General features: G+C 48.2%; 2 protein-coding genes across 5 annotated transcripts in view; both read right to left on the bottom strand.

Moving 5' to 3' along the window:
* The window catches only part of LOC127194016 (3-alpha-hydroxysteroid dehydrogenase), a 1,235,587-nt gene that overhangs the window by 385,279 nt on the left and 828,175 nt on the right, over window positions 1–22,133 (bottom strand). The window lies entirely within an intron of this gene.
* Window positions 20,617–21,324, bottom strand: LOC127194024 (calmodulin-4-like). Its single transcript, XM_051151433.1, has one exon. It carries the CDS (start codon window positions 21,097–21,099, stop codon window positions 20,650–20,652), a length of 450 nt encoding a protein of 149 aa, XP_051007390.1. The 5' UTR covers window positions 21,100–21,324; the 3' UTR covers window positions 20,617–20,649.

Here is a 22,133-nt window from a genome sequence, read left to right as displayed (position 1 = left end):
AGGCCGAGCCAGAGTTGAGTCCCAAGAAAGCTAAAACAGAGTTCAGCAGAATAGAGATGGAGTAGGTAGGTAAGAGGGGGAAATAGACAGGAAATCGGAGACTTAAGACTCATCAAGCAGTTACAGTGCATTAACCTTATTTGTAGGTAAACACTGAGGATTTCAGTAAGACACTGCCCTCTCCCACTTGACTGGTGCCGAGGATCTTTCCCTATCAGTCAACAAGCCTGCTAAGGTAAGGTTTCCTGGTCCCATTACACACTGGCCACTGGTAGAGACCAAACTGCCTAGAGATTCAGGCCACAAAGTTATGCTGCCTGGTCTGGTCTTCCCTCCAGACCCTGCGCTCTCCAGAGCCTGTCCTACTGGGCAGAGTCTTTGCCATGCTCCCCTTCCGTTCTGGGCTCTCCTCTCTACCAAGCAAATGTCCTAAGTCTCCAGTCTCCCAGCAACATAGGCCTTGCTCCCTTGTGAAAAACTTCCTTTTTGTCCTTTGTTCCTGCGTATTCTCTTGAGTTTGCCTTCCTCCTCAGTGCCTTTTCTTGGCCCCCTTTTGTGAACTTATCTCCTGATGTTCATATGCTGAAACGTAATAGCAAGTTTATAGCATTAAGAAAAAGGCCTTTGGGTTGAGGATTTAGCTCAGTGGTAGAGTGCTTGCCTAGCAAGTGCAAGGCTGTGGGTTCAGTCCTCAGCTCTGGAAAAAAAAAGAAAAAGAAAAAGGCCTTCACAAGGTGAGTCAGGTCATTACTTAAAAGCCTGTGGGCCAGCTCACTGGCCCAGTGGGAAAAGCTGCTGCCAAGCTCGATGGCCTGAATTTCATCCCTGAGACGGACAGGGAGGAAGGAGAGAGCCCACTCACACAAGGGCTACATACACAGAGTTTTTAAATTTAAAAAAAAAAAAAGGAAAAGAAAAGGAAAAAGTTTATACTGTGAGTTTGACAGGATAGCTCAGATTTAAAAAGTGCCTGTCATGTGAGCGTGAACACCTGAGTGCTTGTCTCCAGTGCCCAGGTGTGGGGATGTGCACTGGTTCATCACTGGGGAGGAGGAGACAGAAGGGTCGGTGATGCTCGCTGGCCAGCCTAGCCTAACTGCTGACCTTGTGAAAAAAGTGAACTGTTCCTGCAAGACAACACTCAATGAATTTGACTTGTGGCCTATACACACGCACACACACATGGAGAGAGAGACAGAGAGAGAGAGAGAGAGAGAGAGAGAGAGAGAGAGAGAGAGAGAGAGAGAGAGAGAGAATAGGGAACTCCCATATTCCCCTGCCCACATGTGCACAGCCTCCTTGGCACCATGGAGGGGTGTTTGCTTTCACACTTTACTCCGATTTATCCTATTTCATCATTACCTAGAGTCTTGGTTTACAGGAGAGTAATTCATCGAAGAGCATTCCATGCACTTTGACAAATTCGAGAAGTTCCGTGTCGACCACCGAGTCATGGAAACCAAAGGAATTCTGTTGAACACTGTCACTGTCCACAGCCCATTCTCAGCTTAGCCACGCCCCCCCATCCCCACTACCAACCGCTCTAGTGTCTCCATAGTCTCAGAGCCTCTTCTTCTGAGTGTTATGATTGAAATCTATCAGTGACCTTTCCCAGTTGGCTTTGGTCTCCTGTTATCACACAATTCCTGTTTCTACCTGTGCTTTCTTATCTTGCTAACCTTTTCTTTCTTCCTTTCTTTCTTTCTTTCTTTCTTTTTTTTTTTTTTTTTTTTTTAAGTGCTGATCTAGATGCCTTATGGCTTTTATCTTTACTTAACTCATTTGTACTGCTGTTACAAACTTCCAGAGTCTGGATAATTTAGAAAGAACACAAATTTGCTTCTTAGTATTCTGGAGGCTGCTCACAAGGTGTAAGCACATCTGATGCTTGGGAGGGCTGCTATTTGCTTTCGAGATGCCTCCACATGGGAATATGACTGGGTACCCTCACATGGCAGGAGTGACAAAAGTGAACAAACACCTTCAAAGTGTGTGTGTGTGTGTGTGTGTGTGTGTGTGTGTGTGTGTGTGTGTGTATCCGGAGATCAATGCTGACTGTCTTCCCTCTATTTTTCCACCTTATTTTCTGAGAAGTGGTCTTTCATTGAACCCAAGGCTCACTGACTTGCTGGTCTGGCTGGCCAGCAAGCCCCGTGTATCACCTGTCCCTGCCCCCAGCTCGGGGATTACAGACATGCGCCACCACTGCCTTTACTTGAGTGATGGGGGCTCAAACTCATGTCTTTATACTTGTACAATGAACATTTTATCCACTGAGCCACCTCCTCCGCCCCCAAAAAACAGTCTGCCTAGCACAAAAGAAATGACCCAGACTCAAAACCCATGTCTGTATTTTTCTACAACGATTATCCGCATGCTGTAACAACACTGTACAAGCTCTGTAAGTAGAAACTGAATGGCAGTGCCCAACAAAGTGATCTGAGTTTGTCCTTCTGCATGTCCGGTCACAGCCTTCACTGTCCCATGACTCCTGAGAGAACTCTGAGGGTCAGAGGTCCCAGGACCTAACCCAGGCAAAGTACAACATTTGGAAGAACTGCCAGGCAGCTGGTATTGAATTCCTTCCGTGTACAGATGTGTGACTGGACTTGTTCTTCAAGGCAGGGGACAGAACAGCCAGGGTCCGGGGGAGACAGGTTTCCTGAGTCTCGGAACAGCTCCCCATCTGGGGCAAGGACACCCCTTTCAGCCTCCAGTGCAAGTGCAGTCTCACAGGAGTAGAGCTGTGGGTGGCTCACTTGCTCTGTCAGTTTTTATTTCTTGTTTTTGCCCTTTTCTGCCTAGGAGGGGAGAGGGAGGCAGCCATCTCTCTGAGGTCACCAGGCACCCTCTGGGACGGGACTAGATCATCAGCACAGCCCTCTCCCACCGTAGAGGGTGCCTGCTTGGTGAGGTCATGAGCAATTGGCAGGTTTGTCTGTGGTTGAAAGCATCTCTCTTCCCTCCAGGCCTCTCTCTCGGCACTTCAAACCTCATCTGTCAGTTGAACGTGACTTGGGAGGTTGGCATCCAGATCAGGCCTCTCTGCACACCTGGAAAGTGCTTTGGGGCTGGAAAAAAAAAATGCTGTTATCTGACGTTGTTTACCTCTGCCAGGCGTGGAGTGCAGGCCTGCTGGTCCCCGCATCTTCCCACCCAAGGTGCAGGCCTAGCCAAGTCTATCCTGGGGAGCTGCCAGGTGTGAGCTCAGCCCTCAGCTCCTCAGCTCTCCACCCTGGGGCCAAGGATACTCCGTGAAGAGTAAAGGATTGGAGAGCAATGTGAGCAAACCAAAGGGGGAAGCAGGTGAGCCTGACTTAAGGCAGCAGGGAAGCAGGCGTGGAGCAGACCCTGGCCTGCCTTTGTTTCTCCTGTTCTCTCATCTCAAGTGTGTGTTAAGTGCCCTCAGAACACAGGACAGGAGGAAGAGGTTTTAGTGGAATCACTGCCCTGAAGGAAGCTAAGGCCACACAAAACAGAGTATTAAAATGAGAGTGCAGAATGATATGTTTTCCATCCAGTCAAAAGCATGTAGAATTGCATTTCTGTGGTAGCTGAAACCCAAAAACAGCTTTTAAACTTTCTGGTCCCAGCAGGCACCTGCGTTCCACATGTTCATTTTAGACCTCCACTGATCCCAGCAGGTAGAGGCCTCTTCCAAAACAAAGGAAAAATAATACCTGGGCCTATAAATACATATATATGCACTCCCTCCCTGAGAGTGAGTAGGGACGTTGCCTCTAGCCAAGGAGCATGAGACAGTCATTTCCACAGTGGAAACTGTTTCTGTCATTCTCTTTTGTTCCAACATGACAGGCAGATCCACCACAGTGGAATCGCTCCGGAACTTGTTGATGAATCTCTTGCTTGCCATAACAGACAAGAGCAGCTGCCGGCTCCACAGGATGAGAAATGTATAGTTTGAGATGGTTCCAGAGTCAGAGACTGGGAACTCCGGCAAGGCTCAGGGTGGTAATGAGTTTTTCCTCATTCTGTTGCTCCAGCCTGGAAAGCCATCCATGCTGCTTCTCACCTTCCCACTGTCCTTTGATCTCCTGCCCATCCCTCAGCACACAGCTTGAACCTTGCTCTTTTGAATCAGCCATCCCCGAGTGCTCAGCAGAGCTGGGCACTGCCTATGCTGGCTGGTCTCTTCTCCACCTGCCAGGGTCTCCACTGCTACTCCTGTGGTCTTACTTTTCAGCTTAGGCATTGCTTCTACTAGTCTACAAGTTTACAGGTCTTTCTGAATCTCTCGATTAATACTCTTCCCGGCATAGAAAATACTTTCAGAGTCATTGTTAGCATATAGGAAGTTCCACTTGCCTGCCTCTAGGTTGCTTAGCAACCTATGATATCATCACTAATGGCTGCCAGGTGTGTGCTAGACTATAAACTGGCCAACCTGCCACCCTGTCCCCCTCTTTCTCTCTCTCTTCCTGCCCCCTAGCACTCTAAGAGGTGCACCCCCCCCTCCCCCTCCCCGTCTCTTTGTCTCTCTCTCTCTCTACCCTCATGGCCCACTCAGGCCCTAACTCCTCTTCCCAAATAAATCTCTCCATATCATATCTGGTGTGTGCCATCTTATTTGTAATTATAACAAGTTGTTCCCTGAACAAACCATGAAGGCTGCTGCATGGCTTAAGCTGTCCTTAACAGGAGTTTATATCATAAAGACCAAGCTTATCAGAGACTTTCCCTTTGATACGTGAGATGACCCTGTGTAGCCAAGCTTCATAATGGCCCCCAAGAATCCCATCTCCAGAGACTTACACATCCCCACAATGCATTGGGGCTAATGCATTAGAATAAGACCAGCAGTGTGTAGTGAAGTTAACAGTGTGATTCCTGAGATCAAGTCCTTCTCTACTTTGAAGGAAATCAAGTCATGAAGACATTCAAGCTGCCCTATGGACGGGTCTGTGCCAAGAGAAACCAAGGCCAACAGCAGATAGCCGGTGAGGAGGCCCAGTCAAGCCTTCAGACGATGTCACCCCACCCACTGCTGCCTCAGCTGCCGCTCATGGAAGCTGTTGAAGTGGAACCATTCTAAGTTCCTTCAGAGAAGCAGATAGCGTGTGTTTATCATTGCTTTAAGCCATGAAGCTTTCATGATGTTGGTTAATGTGTGTGTGTCTGTGTGTGTGTGTGTGTGTGTGTATGTGTACTAACAATCCATATCCTAAAGACCACACCAGACTGTACATGGTGGTAGCAGAACTGTAGAAAGCCAGACCATCAGTCCCCTAATATCCAGGCTAAACCAGAGGAAACAAACAAAAAGCAAAATAAAATTAAGGACAAGACACAGAGGCCTAGTCTCCTGGGGTCTGAAAAAAGAGGAACAGACCACATACATATTCACTAGGTGTTGTTGGTGGCCTAAGCCTGAGGCCCTAATCCACTGTAGCCAAATCTTATGTCTCAGGGGACACAGGCAATTAACCTGATCTAAAATTTCCCAATCATTCTCTGTCTATCTTCATGTTATAATGGGAGCAGACACTGTAGGGAGTCAGTTTGTCCCTGTACATAGGGCTCCTGAGAGGAAGTGGTTCCACCTTCAGTTACTGCTGAGCAGATGTCCCTGGTCTGTTTTCTGTTGCTGTGTTAGGCGCCATGATCAAAGCAACCTGTAGAGCAAAGGGTCTAGTTCAGCATACAGTCTATAGTCCATCCTGAAAGGAAGTCAGGGCAGGAACTCAAGCCAGGAGCTGAAGTGGAGGATACAGAGGATGTTGCTTACTGACTTGCTCTGTCTTTCTTATACACCCCCAAGCCCACTCGCCCAGGCATGGCATTACCCATAGAGTGCTGGGTCCTCCCACATTGAGTAGCAGTTGAGAAAATGCCCCGCAGACATGCCACAGGCCAATCTGATGGAGGCAGTTCCTCAACTGTGTGTCAAGGTAATGACCAAAGCTACCTATTCCAGCAACCTTTTTCTTCCACCTTCTTTCTCCCTGGCCTCTGCCTTCTCTCTGTCTCCCTCTCTGCTTCTTTGCTGCCTGCCCCTCTCCAAACGCAGCACTCTGGTCTTCCTAAGCCTCAATGCACAGGAACAATACAAACCTTTTTTTTTTTTTTTCAGCCAGGCAAGTGACAGCCACAGGGCTGTGTGGGAAAATTGGGGGGGGGGCTCTTCTCTCTAGGGCCCCCTTGGCATTCATCCTCCCTCAGGTCCTAAAGTCCCCAGTCATCAGCTTCTACTCCCTCCAGACTAAGCCATGCGTCCCAGTTTCATTCCTGCGCCTGTGATAAAATACCCTGACAAAAAGCAGCACTACTCTGTAATTGTGGGGAACTCAAGGAATATTGTCACATCACATGCAAAATGCAGAGATAAATAAATGAATGCATTCTTAGTACTCAACTGGCTTTCTCGACTCTTATAAAGTCCAGGTCCCAAAAGTGGAACTGGTACCTTCTGGTTGCAGGGGGTAGTTTTCCCATATCAATTAAACTAATCAAGACAGCTAGCTGGGTAAGGGCTCAAGCCTTTAACCCTAATATGAGGAATACAGAGGCAGGCAGATGTCTGTGACTTCAAGGTCAGCCGGATCTACAGAGAGAGTTCTAGGGCATCCATGGTTCAAAAAACCAAAATTATTGCTGTTGTCATTGTCGTCGTTGTCATCATCATCATGACAATCTACCACAGACACTTCCACAGACCAACCTGGTCTGGACTTTATCTCTGGAAACTCTGTTCCCAGGTTATTCTAGGCTGTATCAAGTTGTCAATTAAAACTAAACACCCCACTAAGTGTTTACTCTAGAAGATAGAAACAAGTTTCCCTGGGCATGACCCAACAGTATCATGTCAGTCTTTTCAAGGCCCTACTTGGTGCTCATCTTGGCATGAGGTGATCAGTGGCTACTGTCGCAAAACCCCAACAATTTACATAACTAGCCCATAACTAGCTTCCAACTCTTCATGGAGAGAGAGAGAGAGACTGTGTGTGTGCAGGGGTGTGTGCGGGTGTGTGTGTGTGTGTGTGTGTGTGTAACCAATAACCAACCATAGGCATTTTTCCTCAGTAGCTCCCTACCTTGTTTTTTGACACAGGGTCTCTCCCTGGGATCTGGTGCCCCAGGCAGCCACTGGTCTACCTTTCCAGGATGGGTTACATGTGCACATTGTCACACCCAGCCTTTTGCCTGCATAGTTGCTGGGAATTGAACTTGGGTCCTCATACTTACATGGCCAGCATTTTACTGACTGAGACGAACCACCCCTCCCCCAGTCACCTCCATCAGAAATGTCCATCTTGAGTGACTTCTAAGGCATAATAAGACTTCTAGCACACATTTAGTCCTGTCACCTGGCTGCAGAACTGATACATATGACCAGATGACTCAGTCGCTGTTGAGATGTGTTGGACATTACTTCAGCTTCTTCTTCTTGTTAAATTGTTCTTCCAAGTCAAATTTCCCTGGACCTCAAGGCCAAAAAGTGCCTCTCCCCTTTTATTTAGGCCAAACTGTGTCAAGCCCCCAAAGTTTTCCCTTTGTCCCTGCTTCCCCTTGGGTCTGATGAGAAACTATAGGTAGCAGATTAAAAAGTGGCCTCCTACACTTTTCTCGAGGAGCAAAGAAAGCAATTTGGAGGCCTCAAGGAGTTCTGGAAAAGCGTTGGTGAAATGAAGCTTCGGGCAAGTCCCTTCTGTGACTGGGGCCAGAATTGCACCTGGGATGCAGATCGTGACTTCTTGCCTGGATTTGAGCAATGGGTGTGAAGCCAGTGGTGCTGTGCCCCCATTCAAGGGACCACCTCCCTGGGGGTGTGACAGAAGCTAAGCTGGGGTACAATGTGCAGGGCCAAGATCAGAAGTGGGAGGGGGGTTCATGGCCTTAGCTACTCTATGTTGCTCACATCCTGTCTCTCCGATGATCTCTCCAGGCCAGGCATGACCAGCTCTTGTTCTGTGACCATGGCCTTGACCTTTCTCGGTAGCATGAGAGATTAGCGTTATTTTCAAAAGCTCATTTATTGGACCAGCACAACCACACTTACACATTTAAAATACATTATCTCCTTGACATTTTTTAATCTATACTTCCCGTTTTTAAGAAGTGTATTTCAAATGAGCACTTTATGTTATTGTTGTAGGTGAAAAGCCAGCTTCCTTTGCTAAGAGTAAAAGGAAAGAGCAACAATAGGCTACAGGGAGCAGCATCAGGCTAATGAGCTCTGGCTACGTTGCTGGTCCCAGCTCCTTTTTTCTGTTTGCCCACGTGAGGTGAGCCCTCACATCATCCTAGGGGCCACCAGGGAAACACGGGCCCGGTTTTGGAGAACACTGGATTCAAACAACCCCGCGTGCAGTCCTCTCCAGGGCTGCCATCTGGATTGCGCATGTCACATCTCCTTCCCAGCTGCTCTTGGCACTTCCCTGCAATAATTGTAACTCACGCAAAACCACAGTTCCCCACTCTACAAGTGTGTGTTTTAAATGGCCTTTATATTTTTTTTCCACTGCCAGCCCATAGAACAAGAGACCAGCACTGTGTTTCAAGAGAGATAAAAGACCCTGTTTTCAAAATCCCCTCCTGCTGGCTGAGACAGATACCATGGTGGTTCCTGATAGGAAATCCCCTTCTGCCTCATGGAAAACCCAGAGAAAGAAGCAAAGCAGCCCCGATGGAGGTGACCAGCTCCACCCAGGCTCCCATAAGTGAAAGTTTCCGTCAGCTCAGGTTAGGATCCTATTTAGATGCAGGAAGCTGCTGCCCTACTTTCCTTCTTTTTTTTTTTTTCCCCCTTCTTATTTATTTTTATTTTATGTGTACTGGTGTTTTCTCAGGTCCCCTGGAACTGGAATTACAGGCAGTTTGTGAGCTGCTATACGAGTGCTGGGAATTGAACCCAAGTCACCTAGAAGAGCATCCAGTGCTCTAATCCCCTAGACCATTTCTCCAGCCCTGCTCTTCTACTTTCTACTGTGGTTTGGATATAGCTTATGCCCCCAAAGCACCTGTACAAGAAGTATGGCCCCAATATGAGCATGTGATGGGCCCTTTAAAAGGCACGGATAGCAAGTGAATCAGAAAGTAGAGTGATGGCAATGCAAGTGTGAGGACTGGGACCAAAAGAGAGGAGGAGGAGGAGAAAAAGAAGGAATTTGGACTTCCAGAATATGCATGAAAACACCTGAGGACAGCCTAGCCTACATGATAGGGTGGGAGAGAAAAGTGCTTTGGAAATAAGCCCCATGCTTTATTTCCCTTCTCCTGGGAATAAATGACTCTTTACCTTTCTTGACTGGGAATACCTTTGACTTTGAATTCCTTAAGAGGGGAACCCATCGCGTTCAGTTACAAAATTCTCACTCTAGCATCCGTCAGTCACAAAGAGGAGCATGCCTGCGTACTGCGATGGTTACAAATACCCAGCTGCCCAGTGTTGAGAACTAGAGCAAACTCGTTATTTCTCACAAAACAAGGCTCTTGAAAATAATGCATGAACCTCGGAAAAAGGAAGGAGGTTTGACTTTCCCCCACGGCGTGGCTGGAATCTCCTCTGCATGTTCCCTCCCACTTGTCCAGCTCCTAAGAGGACCACAATGCCCTGTCCTTCAGCTGATCTAGAACAGAGCACCCAGAAGGTTCTACAAACGGCCCTAGTTTTAGCCTGCGGACTCCTGGGAGCAGCAGGTTGGAATTGCATCCAAAGGCAGCGCTTCAGTCAGCTCCACTGCTGTGGTGCAGGTCTTCTCCATGTGGGGCTGACTATCTTCTCAGTATCTCCACTGCTGCACGCACAGTAGGTCTTCTTGTCGTTCTTCTCTGGACAGACTGAGAAGAATCACTTGTGCCTGAGAGAAAAGGGGATTTCCAAGTTGTCTGCATACAGTGCAGACTCTGGTGCTGGGATAAGCTGAGTGAGCAAGACCAGTTGTCATAGCTCACCCGTTACTGGGAGTGATAGTCAGTGAGAAACAAGAAACAACAACGACAACAAAGGCAGAATGAGAAAGCTGCCCTGGCAGAGTCAAGTAAGGCCTTATGATAAAAGATGACAGCTCTTATTGGAGAGTCTGTTTGGCCTCTCTGAGGGGCTGACAATTTATGCTGAAATCTTTAAGATAAGAAGGAGCTTGGTGGTGAAGCCAGTTAAAACAGAGAAGCTGAGGCAGTGGGGAACGCCCCACCTCTCTCTTCCTGATGATTTAGCTCACAGGGCTCTGAACCAGCCTGGCTGAGAGTCCTCAGATTGTCAGAACGGCTGGCCTCTCCCCAACAGGACCAACCCAGAAGGGTGTGGCTGAGCTGCTAGGTACAAACCCGCCCTGATAATCACACTGGAAAGGAGGCACATCTTTAACAAGCCCTCCAGATACATTAATGATCGTAATTTCAGACTTGAATTTCAGTGAGCTTGAAGAAAGGATTAGGCAGCTTAAAGGCAGCGGAACCCGGTCCCAACTACACGCAACCAGAGGCTCTTCTCAAAGTCACCACTATTCTGCCTGGTCTACTTTCCTGAGAGACTGGATAGAAATCAAGTGCAATGTAGCCCCAAATCTCCAAGAAATGCCAGACTCCCCATGCCCAATTGTCTCTAAAGCTACTGGATGCTTTAAGAACCAGCCAAGGTGGTAGGGTATATAGTTCAGTTGCTGGAGTGCTTGCCTAGTATACATGAGGTCCTGGGTTCAATCCCCAGTACTGCGTAAACTAGGCATATTGGTACATTAATCCCAGCACTTACAAGGCAGAGGTGGGGAGCTCAGAGTCATCCTTGGCTATATAACAAGTTTGAGATTCCAGCCTGGAACCTCCTAGTCTCCAATAGCCTGGCAGCAGTGTCAGTTTGAAACTTTTATCTTGGTAGCTTTCCCTAGCTCCAGTCATTTGAACTGTGTCCAGCTCCTCCATGGACAGGTTTTCCTGTATCCCTAGCACTCTCCTTGGCAGACCAGGGTGGCCATCTTTAAATGATAGCGGTGAGCCTTTGATGAGGAAAGAAGAGAAGTAGAGGAGGTGAGGGGAAAGCTCACCGCCTCGCCCACCCAGGACTCGCCTCTCTGGGCTGGCCATTCCTTTCTGTCCTCATGTTTAGGAAAGCTCCATCATTTTAGCTGTCCTCGGCCAGCCTGCCACGGGACAACTACTAGTAGTATCTTAGAAACCCGCCCCCCCTTTTTTTTTCTCTAAGGATTTTAGCTTAGGAAAGTGAGAATATGTGGATTTCAGAACTTGTCTTGGGTAGGATGCAACGGGGAGGTGGAAAGCCCTGGCTTTGCAGGGAGAGATGAGGCAGGCTGGTCCCGACAGCCAGATGCCCTGTGCTGAGTGTGAGGAGCATGTACCTCCCACGCTCCGAGCTTCCGGCCAACACTGTCCCGGCACCAGGGAAATCCTGGTCTTGACTCAAAGAGTTAGAAACAGCACATTCTGGCCTGTTCGTATCAAAAAGCTGAGCAAGAGACTCGTCATTCTCCGTAGCTACAGGGTTCTAAGAACCCCTAATGAGGTTTCACCATCGGATGAGGCAAGAGACCAGATGGCCTCATGTTAGCCACCAGGACAGCAAACAGCAGCGGGAACATCTGGCCTGGCTTGGGGAGGGTCCAGGGGTGAGGTTCCACCTAGTCCCCCGCAGTGCCTCGTTCACACCCCCCTCCTCCCAAACTCCAGAGGCTCCTGTTGAGAGGATCACTGATCCAGCCCATTCCTAGAAGCCTTTTCCTCTGACTCAGTTCTCAGCTGGCACAGCCACAGATTACTAAGGCAGGCCCTCCTGGGCTAGCTCCATGCTCCGTTTCACTTCCTCTAGCCTCCAGGGGGTGTTCATCTGCTCAGACTCAAGTGATTTCATTCATGCCAGTACTGACTCATTTTGCACCCTTTCCCTAAAGCACACACGTGACCACACACCTCTGATTAAAAACCTTATTGGAGGGCCAGAAACACTGCTCCGTGGATAAGGATGCTTACTTGTCAATCCTAACAACCCACCTTAGATGCCCAGGGCCCACACAGAAAGTGAAAACTACTGACACCCTCCAAGTTGATCTCAGACCTTCACACGAGCACTGTGACACATATGTTCACACACACACACACACACACACACGAAATAAATAAATGTCGCACGAAAGCTTTTAAGGCTTCATCTGAGGTCTGCTGATGTATAGCTCAATGACAGAACATTTACCCAGGACGCAGGAGCTTCCGGGTTTTATGCCATGGCTTGAATCTAGGCTTTCCACCAAAGCCAATGTTCTGAACCCCAGTCCTCCACTTCTAGAGTTATTTTGAAAGTTGTGGAGCCTTGAGGAGGTAAGACTTTAGGGACAGGCCTTTGAAGGTTTACACAGCCATGTTTCCCCGCTGCATTCTCTGCTGTCTGATGCTGCCTTCGGCTCCTGTCACTTGACACAGTCTTCCCCTCCATAATAAAGTCCTGCCCTCTAAAGCCCTGAGCCCAAAGCCATCTTTGGTCACTTACATTGTTTCTGTTGTGTATTTTGTCAGAAAGAGGAGAAATGTAGATTTGCTATTGATATGCTTCTTGCTTAATCGGCTTACACGTCATTACATTTTTGTTTATTTATTTTGAGTCCACCGTATGTGTGTGCGTACATGTGCATGCTCGATGCCCTATATTGCAGGAGTGGAGCTCACAGGAACACCTGTAGGAGTCAGCTCTTTCCTCCTGTCATATGAGTCCTAAGGACTGAACTCGTCTTGTGGTGGGCAGCAAGTCCTTCATCAATGAGACAGCTCATCTCAGAGTTCCGAAAGCACGCAGTGCATGCTGCTGGTCACAAACTGCCCTACCTCGCCTCTTTGCTCATATTCTCTTCACAAAGTCAAGGCAGCGATGATTCCCATCCCTTAGTTTAGATTTGAGTAAACTGAGGCACATGAGAATCACCGGCCTGCACAAGGTTACAGAGCCAGTGAAGGGCTTTGTCAAGATTTAAGAATTCCAGATTCCTTTGTCACTCCACAGTACGTTTCACGCTGGGCCTCACTGATCCCATCCTGCAAAGTCCCTTCCCCTAAGGTGTTTCCTCTTACTCACACAGTACCCTGCCGATAATGCCCTGTGCCTACTAAAAGCTATCCCACCTCTAGTGCCCCTTCCCCAAGTCTCCGCTGTCTGCTGCGCGGTCTCCTAGCCCTGGACGCCATAATCAGGTGCTTAGCCTCCTCTGTATACACTCGTTCATAGCTACATCTCATCTCACTGCCCTTAAAAGGCCCAGGCCTGTGTAGTACCTTCCTCCAAGTCCCACAAGAATGTGGAGCACCCAAGAACTCACTTGTGGGGTGACTGAATGGGCGAATTAAAATCACCAGCACTTCTGCCAGACTGTCATGATACAAGGCTCCAACAATGCAGCTAAATATGGCTCCTTCGGGGCACCTACAGTCAATGCCTGCTTGACTGGAACGTCAGCCGGGATGTGAAGACAGAGCTCTGGGAATAGTTAAAAAAACAAAACAAAACCACCAGACACAAACCTGTCTCCAGGTGGGCCTGGGCTACAGGGCACCAAACCACCACCACCACCACCACCACCACCACCACCACCACCACCACCACCCCATTCCCAAAGTGATTCAAACTTTTATTTGGCCCACCTAGAAGCCTCCCTCTAGGGGAGAGCCTTGCAGCCAAATGCTCACCCCTAGTTTCTTACCGCCCTTTTGCAGGCAACCTGCCCAGGAGACCAAAAGAGGAGCTGCGTGTGGGGAGTGCCAGGTATACTCATAGCTTCCAGAGGCAAGTTAGAGCAGAGGTTCTTAATCTTGGCTTCTCAATCTTGGCTGAGCAAGCACCTGGGGAGGTTAAAAAAAAAAAAAAAAAGACAACCACACCCAGGCTCCTTGCTATACCCACTGTTGGGTTGGGTCAGCATAGGGGTGGGCACATGGGTGGCATCTTTTAAAAGCGTCTAAGTGTTCCCATGTACTCAATTAAGGACAGGTCTTAAAACCTCCCTGCTGTCCTCACAACATTAAAGGCCAACGGTGACCTTTATCCGGTTTTACAGTTGAGAAAACTGAGGCGCGTGAGTCTCACAGATGTACTCAAAGTTGCCAGCTAGAGAATAGCTTCACCAAGATTTGAGAATTTCAGGTTTCTTCCACTGACAACCAAGGCTGTTACGTCAATGTAGCACAATGGCGGGCGTCCCTGGGAAACACAGAGCTGAGATGGGAAAGAGGTACCAACCCCCAGCATGGAGATGGGAGCACCTGGGGTGAGGGAGCAGCTGTGCGTCCCTGGAGATAGTAAACACCTGTAGATAAGCAAGAGCTTGCTTGCAGAAGTGGCCCTTGGATCCTTTCCTAGATCATTGTCAAGCTAGAGAGAAACCCAGGGAGGGGCAAGGTGAGGTCATCTGTGGGCTGAGCAGGGTGGAGACACTAAAAAAAAAAAAAAAGCGGGACTCCATCTTCGCCTCCTACAGGACAATTGATCATGCACTTAGTGAATTGAGGGTGTGACAACTTTGTTTAAAAGACCTTCCAGTTTCAGAGGAAATAGAATCAAATTTTTTATTTAGATTGTTCCTGAGACTCTGGAACAACTACTGGGAGTGAGGGGCCCGGAGAGATTGTTCAGTGGGTAGACAGCTTGCTACTGTTCCAGAAGAACACAATGCAACTGAATTCCTGGCATCCACCGTGGGTGGCTCACAGTGGGCTACATAATTCCATCTTCCAGGGGCTCATCATCCTCTTCTGGCCCCCACAGGCACGTGTACACATGTAGTACACCACACGCCACACACACACACACACACACACACACACACACACACACACAAGATATTTTAAAATGAAGGCCAGATTTCAGATTCCGACATCAACACAAAATCTGAATATTATCCCCTCATGCCTCTAACCCTACACAAGATCACTGGAGCCTGCTGGCTGCCAGCTTAGCAAAAGAAAAAGAGCTCCACACTCAGTGAGGGGCTCTTCCTCAGAGGGACAGGATGCAAAGTGATAGAGGGGGGTCCTTAACAGCCTCCTCTCGCCTCCCCACAGGAGTGCTCATGTGCCTTCACGCACATACACAGACATCACACACACATATGTGTGTGTGTACATATGTGTGTGTGTATGTACATATGTGTGTGTGTGTACATATGTGTGTGTACATATGTGTGTGTGTGTACATATGTGTGTGTGTATATATGTGTGTGTGGTGTATGAATATATATATCATACACACAAAGAATTTCAGGGCCGAGGAGCAAAAATTACAGTCTGAAATTCTATAAATAAGTCCAAAGAGTTCAATCTGTATGAGTTAATTATGTATGTATTTCCATTTCACACATGTTTATTTAGAGAGCATGCTCACGTCAGAGCACGTACATGGAGGACAGAGGACAACTTACAGGAGCCTGTTCCCCCTCTGCAAATCTCAGCTCTGCATAAACTAGGTGTGATGGAGTACACCCATTATAATCCTGTAAAGAGGATTAAATAATCTTGGGGCAATCCAATGGAAACAGCATATTAACTAGTACATAGGACTCAAACCATGCAGAATAATCCATCTCAAATCAGTTTACTAATCAGTGGTTTGGAAGATTTGGGGAAGTTTTGTTTCAGCTTAATAAGTTTCATTTTCAACACAGCTGTTTCACCAGAGGCAGTTCCAGTAGCTTGCTCAAGTCGGTTCTGATCAGCTAAATGTCAGTGGTGCGTGTGTGTGATTCACAGCTTAGACACTGAGAACCTACCCAATAATGATCAAGCAGATTTTGAAAAATCTGCAAATTAAGAGAGGCACTAGGAGCTGAGTAGGCTGGTACACCCCTGCAATTACAGCTTTCAGCAGTTGAAGGCAGGAAGATTACAAGTCCATTGAAATGAGCCGGCAGCTCTCCTTTCCCCAAATCATAGATCCAAAGTACAAAAACAAACAAAAATCCAGAGAACTTTAATCTGTCAGGTCTTGCTACAATGGTTAGGTAAGTGGACTGTAGTTCAAATAATTCACTAAACTCGGGATAAATGAAACTTCAAAGAAATTTACAAATACTGTCAAAACTAACTCCTCTGGGATACATTTTATCATTCCTCTGTTTCTTATACTTTATAGCCTAGGATGGCCCTGAAGTCACTGTGTAGCCGAGGATGACCTCAAGCCTCTGAGTCCCCTTCCTGTACCTCCTGAGTGTTGGCAGGTGTGAACAGAGCTTGTGTCCTTCCATTGCTCCCGCTGCAAGGCACAGCTTTTGATGTGGCCACTGGGTCTCTAGTACCAGGTAGGTTACAGGGCCTGAGGAAGCTGGGGTTCTGGGGATTCAAATTAACTCCTAAGAAATGATCCATGTTCTGATAGGGCCAGAGAGACCCTGAACTCACAGCGGGGATTTTTGCACACCGCACTTCCACTCTTTTATTGTTTAGATCTTAAATGTTTTCCCCCAAACATCCAGGCACTAAGGGCACCGGTGGGGGGGTGGTTGGCTCTTTAAGAGGTGGGGCTAAGTGAAAGGAAGTTAGATCATTGGGAATGTGCCCCTGGAGGGACATCCAAACCCTCACCTCTTCCTCTAGTTTGCTGTTTGCTCCCAGGCTGTAGGAAGGTAAATAGCATTGCCATGACATATTGTACAACCCCGGGCCCACAGACATGTGGCCCAGAGAGCACGGACTGAAAGCTCTGAAGCTATAACCCAAAATAAACCATTCCTCTTCTAACTTGATTGACTCTATGAAGTTGACTGTCACAGGACTATTGTTACAGTCATGGAAAGCTGACTAACATCTTTACGCCCAAGGTAATATTGTGCAATTGAGGGGCTTGTCATAAACACCCACTGCAAGTACTTAGCACCTACTTACAAAAGGCAGGGACGGTGCCAGGCCACTTGAATGTCACTCCGGGCATGGGAGGGAACACTCACTGTTTCTCTTCTGAAGACCCAGGCTAATCCAGCTCCATGGTCAGGCTGCCTAAGAGTCAGCCGTGAATGGAACTGCAGACCTCAATAAGTGATTCTCCCATATATACACCTTCCCACGAGGATGCCCTAACTTTGTTTCTTTTGTCTTACTGTTTTTGCCACAACATGCATCCTTTTTTTGTTAACATGGTATGCAAGGCCCCAAACCTAAACATTTCTTTGGGTTTTTACTTCTTTTATGTGACTCTTTTTGCGTAGATGCAAAGTAAACTGCCTTTCCAGGTAATCTGTCTCCTGGCAGTTTAATTTGCAAATGCCAGTCATTGAAGCTGAGAAGGGGAAGGCTTCCTCCTACACAACACAGATTGAATGATAAGACGCAGAAAAACTGGTAGCGTAGCTCCGTCGGCAGAGCCTTGAGCAAGTTTGCACAGAGCTCACGGTTTGATCCCCCAGAAGTGTACAAATGGTGTGTGGCAGTGCGCATGTACAGCTCCAGCACGGGGAAGGTGGTGGGACCCAAGAATTTCCATTCCAATGTGTTTCCATGTTAAAAATGTTTGGGGCCCCGGGTCACTGTTGTAAAGAAATGCAAGATTTATCCTGGGCAAGCACAGGCAAGCACCTGCTGTTGGCAAGGGGCTGTAGAAAATGCCTTGACTTTCTATAAAGTTTGCATTCACTGGATGCATAGTTAGTTAAATCCAAGCTCGATCCTCAATCATCCAACAGGCTGTGGATTAAGAGTTGGGAAACTAATGTAGCTTTCCCACTGTGAGGGGCAGGGAGAGCATGGGCAGGTAGCAAAAAATGCCATCTAATTCTCTCTAGGTGTAGCTTAGGCTGCAGTGTGGTTGTCTTCTTGGTGCCCCTCTGTAGCCTACACCCAGACCAGGAAACAAAACACTGAGGAAAATCTTGCAGAGTCTCTCACTGCTTCTCTGAGGTACTTCCTCACATGGAAGAAGCAGCACGCTTGCAGTCTGTCCTCTTGTCCCCATATATTAGACAAAAATATTCACACTTGAGAGATAAAGCAATTTTTTTTCAAGAAAGTCAATTTTTGTTCTCCTTAGATTCATGTAGCAGTTAGCAGATGTTTACTAGGCTGCGTGGATCAGTAATGCTTCAAAATAGTTTTGGAGACACAACATACACAACCCAAGCCTCAAAAGACCCTCTACTTTCATGTTAGCATCCTGACAGAAAAACCACTCAACTCTGAAAACACAGGAACAGCAGATTCCCAGAGTTTTAAACAAAAACTGCAAGTCTTTTCTCTAGCTTCTCTTTTGTTTTTGTTTAATTTGAAACAGTCTCATATAGCCCAAGCCAGCCTGAAACTCTCTCTGGAGCCAGGGGTGACTCTGAATCCCTAATCCTCCCGCATCTGCCTCCCAAGTGTTGCACCACCTGCAACCTGCACCACCACACAGAATTTTGCACAATGCTGGGAATCAATACCCGGGGACCCTACATACTACACAGTGCTTTCCTGACAAGTACATATGTAGCCCATTTTGTCTATTTATATTTAATTTTATTTTGCCACAGAAACTTTCCAATAGTTCCACTTTGACCAGAGAGTACTCCCTACTTGAGATAATCAGCCTGTGGCTGTCTCTGACCCATTTCTCTTCCTTATCACCACACCCTTCCACCAGAGCTTCTGCCTGCTGCTCTGCCCATGGTGTGTGTGTGTGTGTGTGTGTGTGTGTGTGTGTGTGTGTGCGTGTGCGCGCGTGCGTGCGCGTCTGTATGTCTATGTGTGTGTGTCTGTGTGTGTGTGTCTTGGAGTCCGCTTCCGACCCACTCCACCCACCAGGCACCACCTCGTTCCAGCCCCAAACCTTCCCTCCCCTGCAAACCAGGCCTCCACCCAGCAGTCTAGAAGATATCCAAAGGGACCAAATGTCTGATAACAGAGTGCAGAGAGACTTGAGAAACCCCAGAGCAATCTCACCAGGGAGAAATGAGAGAAGCTTTGTAGATATGGCACACTTCTCTTAGTGAACTTGGCCAGTCCTTCACTCTGCTAACTCTGTGCTCAAGCTGGGCTAAAACAGCCAGACTCGGCCACTCACCACAGGTGTGTGCACCCAGCGCAGGTGTGCCAGCGTGAGGGCGTGGCAGGACTGGCTGGGCCGAAGCACTTTGCGATAGCAGTTCAGAGAAGCTGGCTCTGTCTCTCTCCCCACCCTGGATGAGGGCGGCTGACTTGGCATAGCAGAGACAAGATAAGAGCAATATCACAGATGACTGGAGCGTCAATTCCACTTGTCAAGAAAGAACGAAAGAACGAAAGAAAGAAAGAAAGAAAGAAAGAAAGAAAGAAAGAAAGAAAAAGATCCGTTTCGTTGAGGAAAAAGCAGGAACCTGGGCTTATTAAACAGTAAGCAAGACTCTTCCAAAACCAGGCAGCAGTATCCCCACCGGAGTTCAAGTAGTGACCTTGCATGTCTCAGACGTGGGTGGGGGAGCCCTTGCAGGCCTTACTCCTTCTCCTCCATCTTCTGCCTGGAATGCACCCCTGAAGCTGAATCTTTGAAAGGAACATCAGAGCTTCACAAGGCCAAGAGGGAGGGAGCCACAGTCAGATCTGAGCCAGTAGAATTCTATCCTGCAGGGACATGAAGGCCCTGCTATCAGCTCTGGAACCCGCCCCCCCCCTTTTTTGGGGTATTTCTGCCTTCAGCCTATTACTGCCATCGCCTCCTCCTCCAATACCACTTCCTACCCTTTGTCCCTTATATATATATGTGCCCTGATCCCGTCTCACCTGGCTACATAGCTGTGGTTATTATAAAGGGGATCCCATTAGTGCAGCCTCGTCTTTTACAAATACCTGTAGTGTGGTGTACTTCAGATACAGAACACATGCATACACAGAAACAAATACATATATTCAGATGCACTCAGGGACACAAGCACGCAGCTACATTCACACACACATATAGTACACACCTATAAACCCATGTAGACGTATATGGCGAATATAGACAAACATATACATACACAACACACATAGGCAGGCTCATGCAGACGGACATAGGCATGCACAGCGGCACAAATACAGAGACAATTCTCACCCCTTTTTTGAGGTTAATGCATAACAGGCTGTGTGAGAAAGAGGATGCCTTTCCTTGGTGGGAGTGCAGTGAGTTCTGTCCACCACCCAGGCCAGGCACTGGTACCCACTGACTCAGCAGACCTTAACGCTGCCTCCTCCGTCTGCCCTCCCCACCCCCAGCCACATATCACTACTCACCTTTCCTCCTCCTTGGGAGCTAGGAAAGGCAAGAGATAGACCAAAGGGGCTCTCAAACCCGCTCTCTCACCAGCTCTGTGAGAGGGGTTGCAGCTCCAAAGAATGTATTTTTTGGAAGCCCTTGGGACTTCCCTCTTTAATGAAACACCAAGCACACGGAACTTGCATTCCTTTTATTTAAACCATTACAAGAGCCCAGAGAGGTAGGAAGCACCCATTCCTCAGCAAGAGAGAGAGGAGAGACCAAGCCAAGGAAAGCATCCTTTGCCCAGACTCTCAGCAGGCAGAGTAGACTAGTGAGCTGCTCCAGGTGGCACAGCATCCAGAAGCAGTAAAACCTTCCTCGTTCCTGAGGTAGGTTTCTCAAACACCAACACAGACTTCTCCTTTACAGCCGCACCACAAAAGCAGAACCCCACTAGAAGGCACAAGGGCTTGTCAGGCCAGAGTTGGGCAGAGAGGCGGGGCGGAGCTTGCACCCTGGCAGTCTCACTTCTCCTGGAGGACGTGCACAAACTCCTCATAGTTCACCTTCCCGTCCTGGTTCACGTCCGCCTCACGGAGCATGCCATCCAGCTCCTCCTGCGAAACCCTCTCTCCCAGCTGGGTCATGGCCTGCTTCAGCTCGTCCAAAGTGATGTAACCGTCCCCATTCTGGTCAAAGACGCTGAACACTGCCCGCAGCTCTTGCTCGGTGCCCCGGTGCTTAAACTTCGCCAGGGCTCCCACGAACTCTTCAAAGTTCATGGCCCCATCACCGTCCGAATCCACCTTGGAAATCATGTCCTTCAGCTCTTTTTCTGAGGGGTTCTTGCCCAGGTGCTTCAAGGCTTCACGCAGTTCCTGGACGGTGATTTTGCCATCCTTGTCCTTGTCGACACTATCAAAGGCTGCATGGAGCTCAGCAATCTGCTCCTTAGAAAACCCGTGCTCAGACATGGCTGTGCTCTCTTGTACCCCACGGAGCTTCTGCACTTGCTGTCTGTCAACCAGCTGTCAATCTACTGCTCCTGGGGTTTCTGGTCCAGTGCTCAAGGCTGCTGCTGGAATCTGAGATCCTGTCTGTTGGAGGACTGAGCTATAGGTGGCCTTGCCCTGCCATGGGAACCCCCCTCCTTTTCTGCAATTGGAGCAATGGGAGGAGGCTCCCGACCCTCCCACCTGCCCTCAGGCAAAATGCTCCTCCCAGGGAAGGACAGGGCAGCTGCAGACAAGAAATGACATAATGTCAATGGGTGAGAAGACTCATGGGTAAATTAATTGATAGGAATTAGCATGGAGAGCATGTGACAAAGCGTAACAGCCTTGCCTGGCCCTGATGGCAGACCACCCCACTGCATGGACACTGCTGGGACACCTTTCCCCTGTGGCTGGTTTTCAGAGTGGCTTTGACCAAGCTGGTGGTTTCAGGGGTGCTTCCCCAATTCCACAGAGACTCCTCAGGGAGAGGCACGGGCACTGCAAAGAAGAAGAAGAAGAAGAAGAAGAAGAAGAAGAAGAAGAAGAAGAAGAAGAAGAAGAAGAAGAAGAAGAAAGAAGAAGAAGAAAGAAGAAGAAGAAGAAGAGAGAAGAAGAAGAGAAGAAGAAGAAGAAGAAGAAGAAGAAGAAGAAGAAGAAGAAGAAGAAGAAGAAGAAGAAGAAGAAGAAGCTGCCTTGCGGGGCGGGGAGGGGGGGTTCAGCGGTCTTTAGGGGGATTTGGATTAGGACTTTTCTCAGGTTTTGCCCCGAGAGTGAGGTTGATGAAAAGAGGGAGCAGAAGCACCAAGTGTTCCCCGACTTTAGCCGTAGCCTTCATTCCACTTGCAGCCCAGGGCATGGAGAATGGCTAGCATGATCTGTCTTTAGCATCCAGAGAGTCAGAGTCTGTGCATCATTCTGCTACTGGGGCAGAAAAACAAACACATGAAGTGTGATTTTTAGAGGCGAGAGGAAAGGGTTTTTATCTCCCCATCGTGAGCCCTACAATTCCACAG

The sequence above is a fragment of the Acomys russatus genome, chromosome 9, assembly GCF_903995435.1.
Source record: "Acomys russatus chromosome 9, mAcoRus1.1, whole genome shotgun sequence".
In the NCBI taxonomy this organism is placed as follows: Eukaryota; Metazoa; Chordata; class Mammalia; order Rodentia; family Muridae; genus Acomys; species Acomys russatus.
The sequence above is the reverse complement of the archived record's forward strand: the minus strand, read 5'-3'. Positions and strand labels throughout refer to the sequence as shown.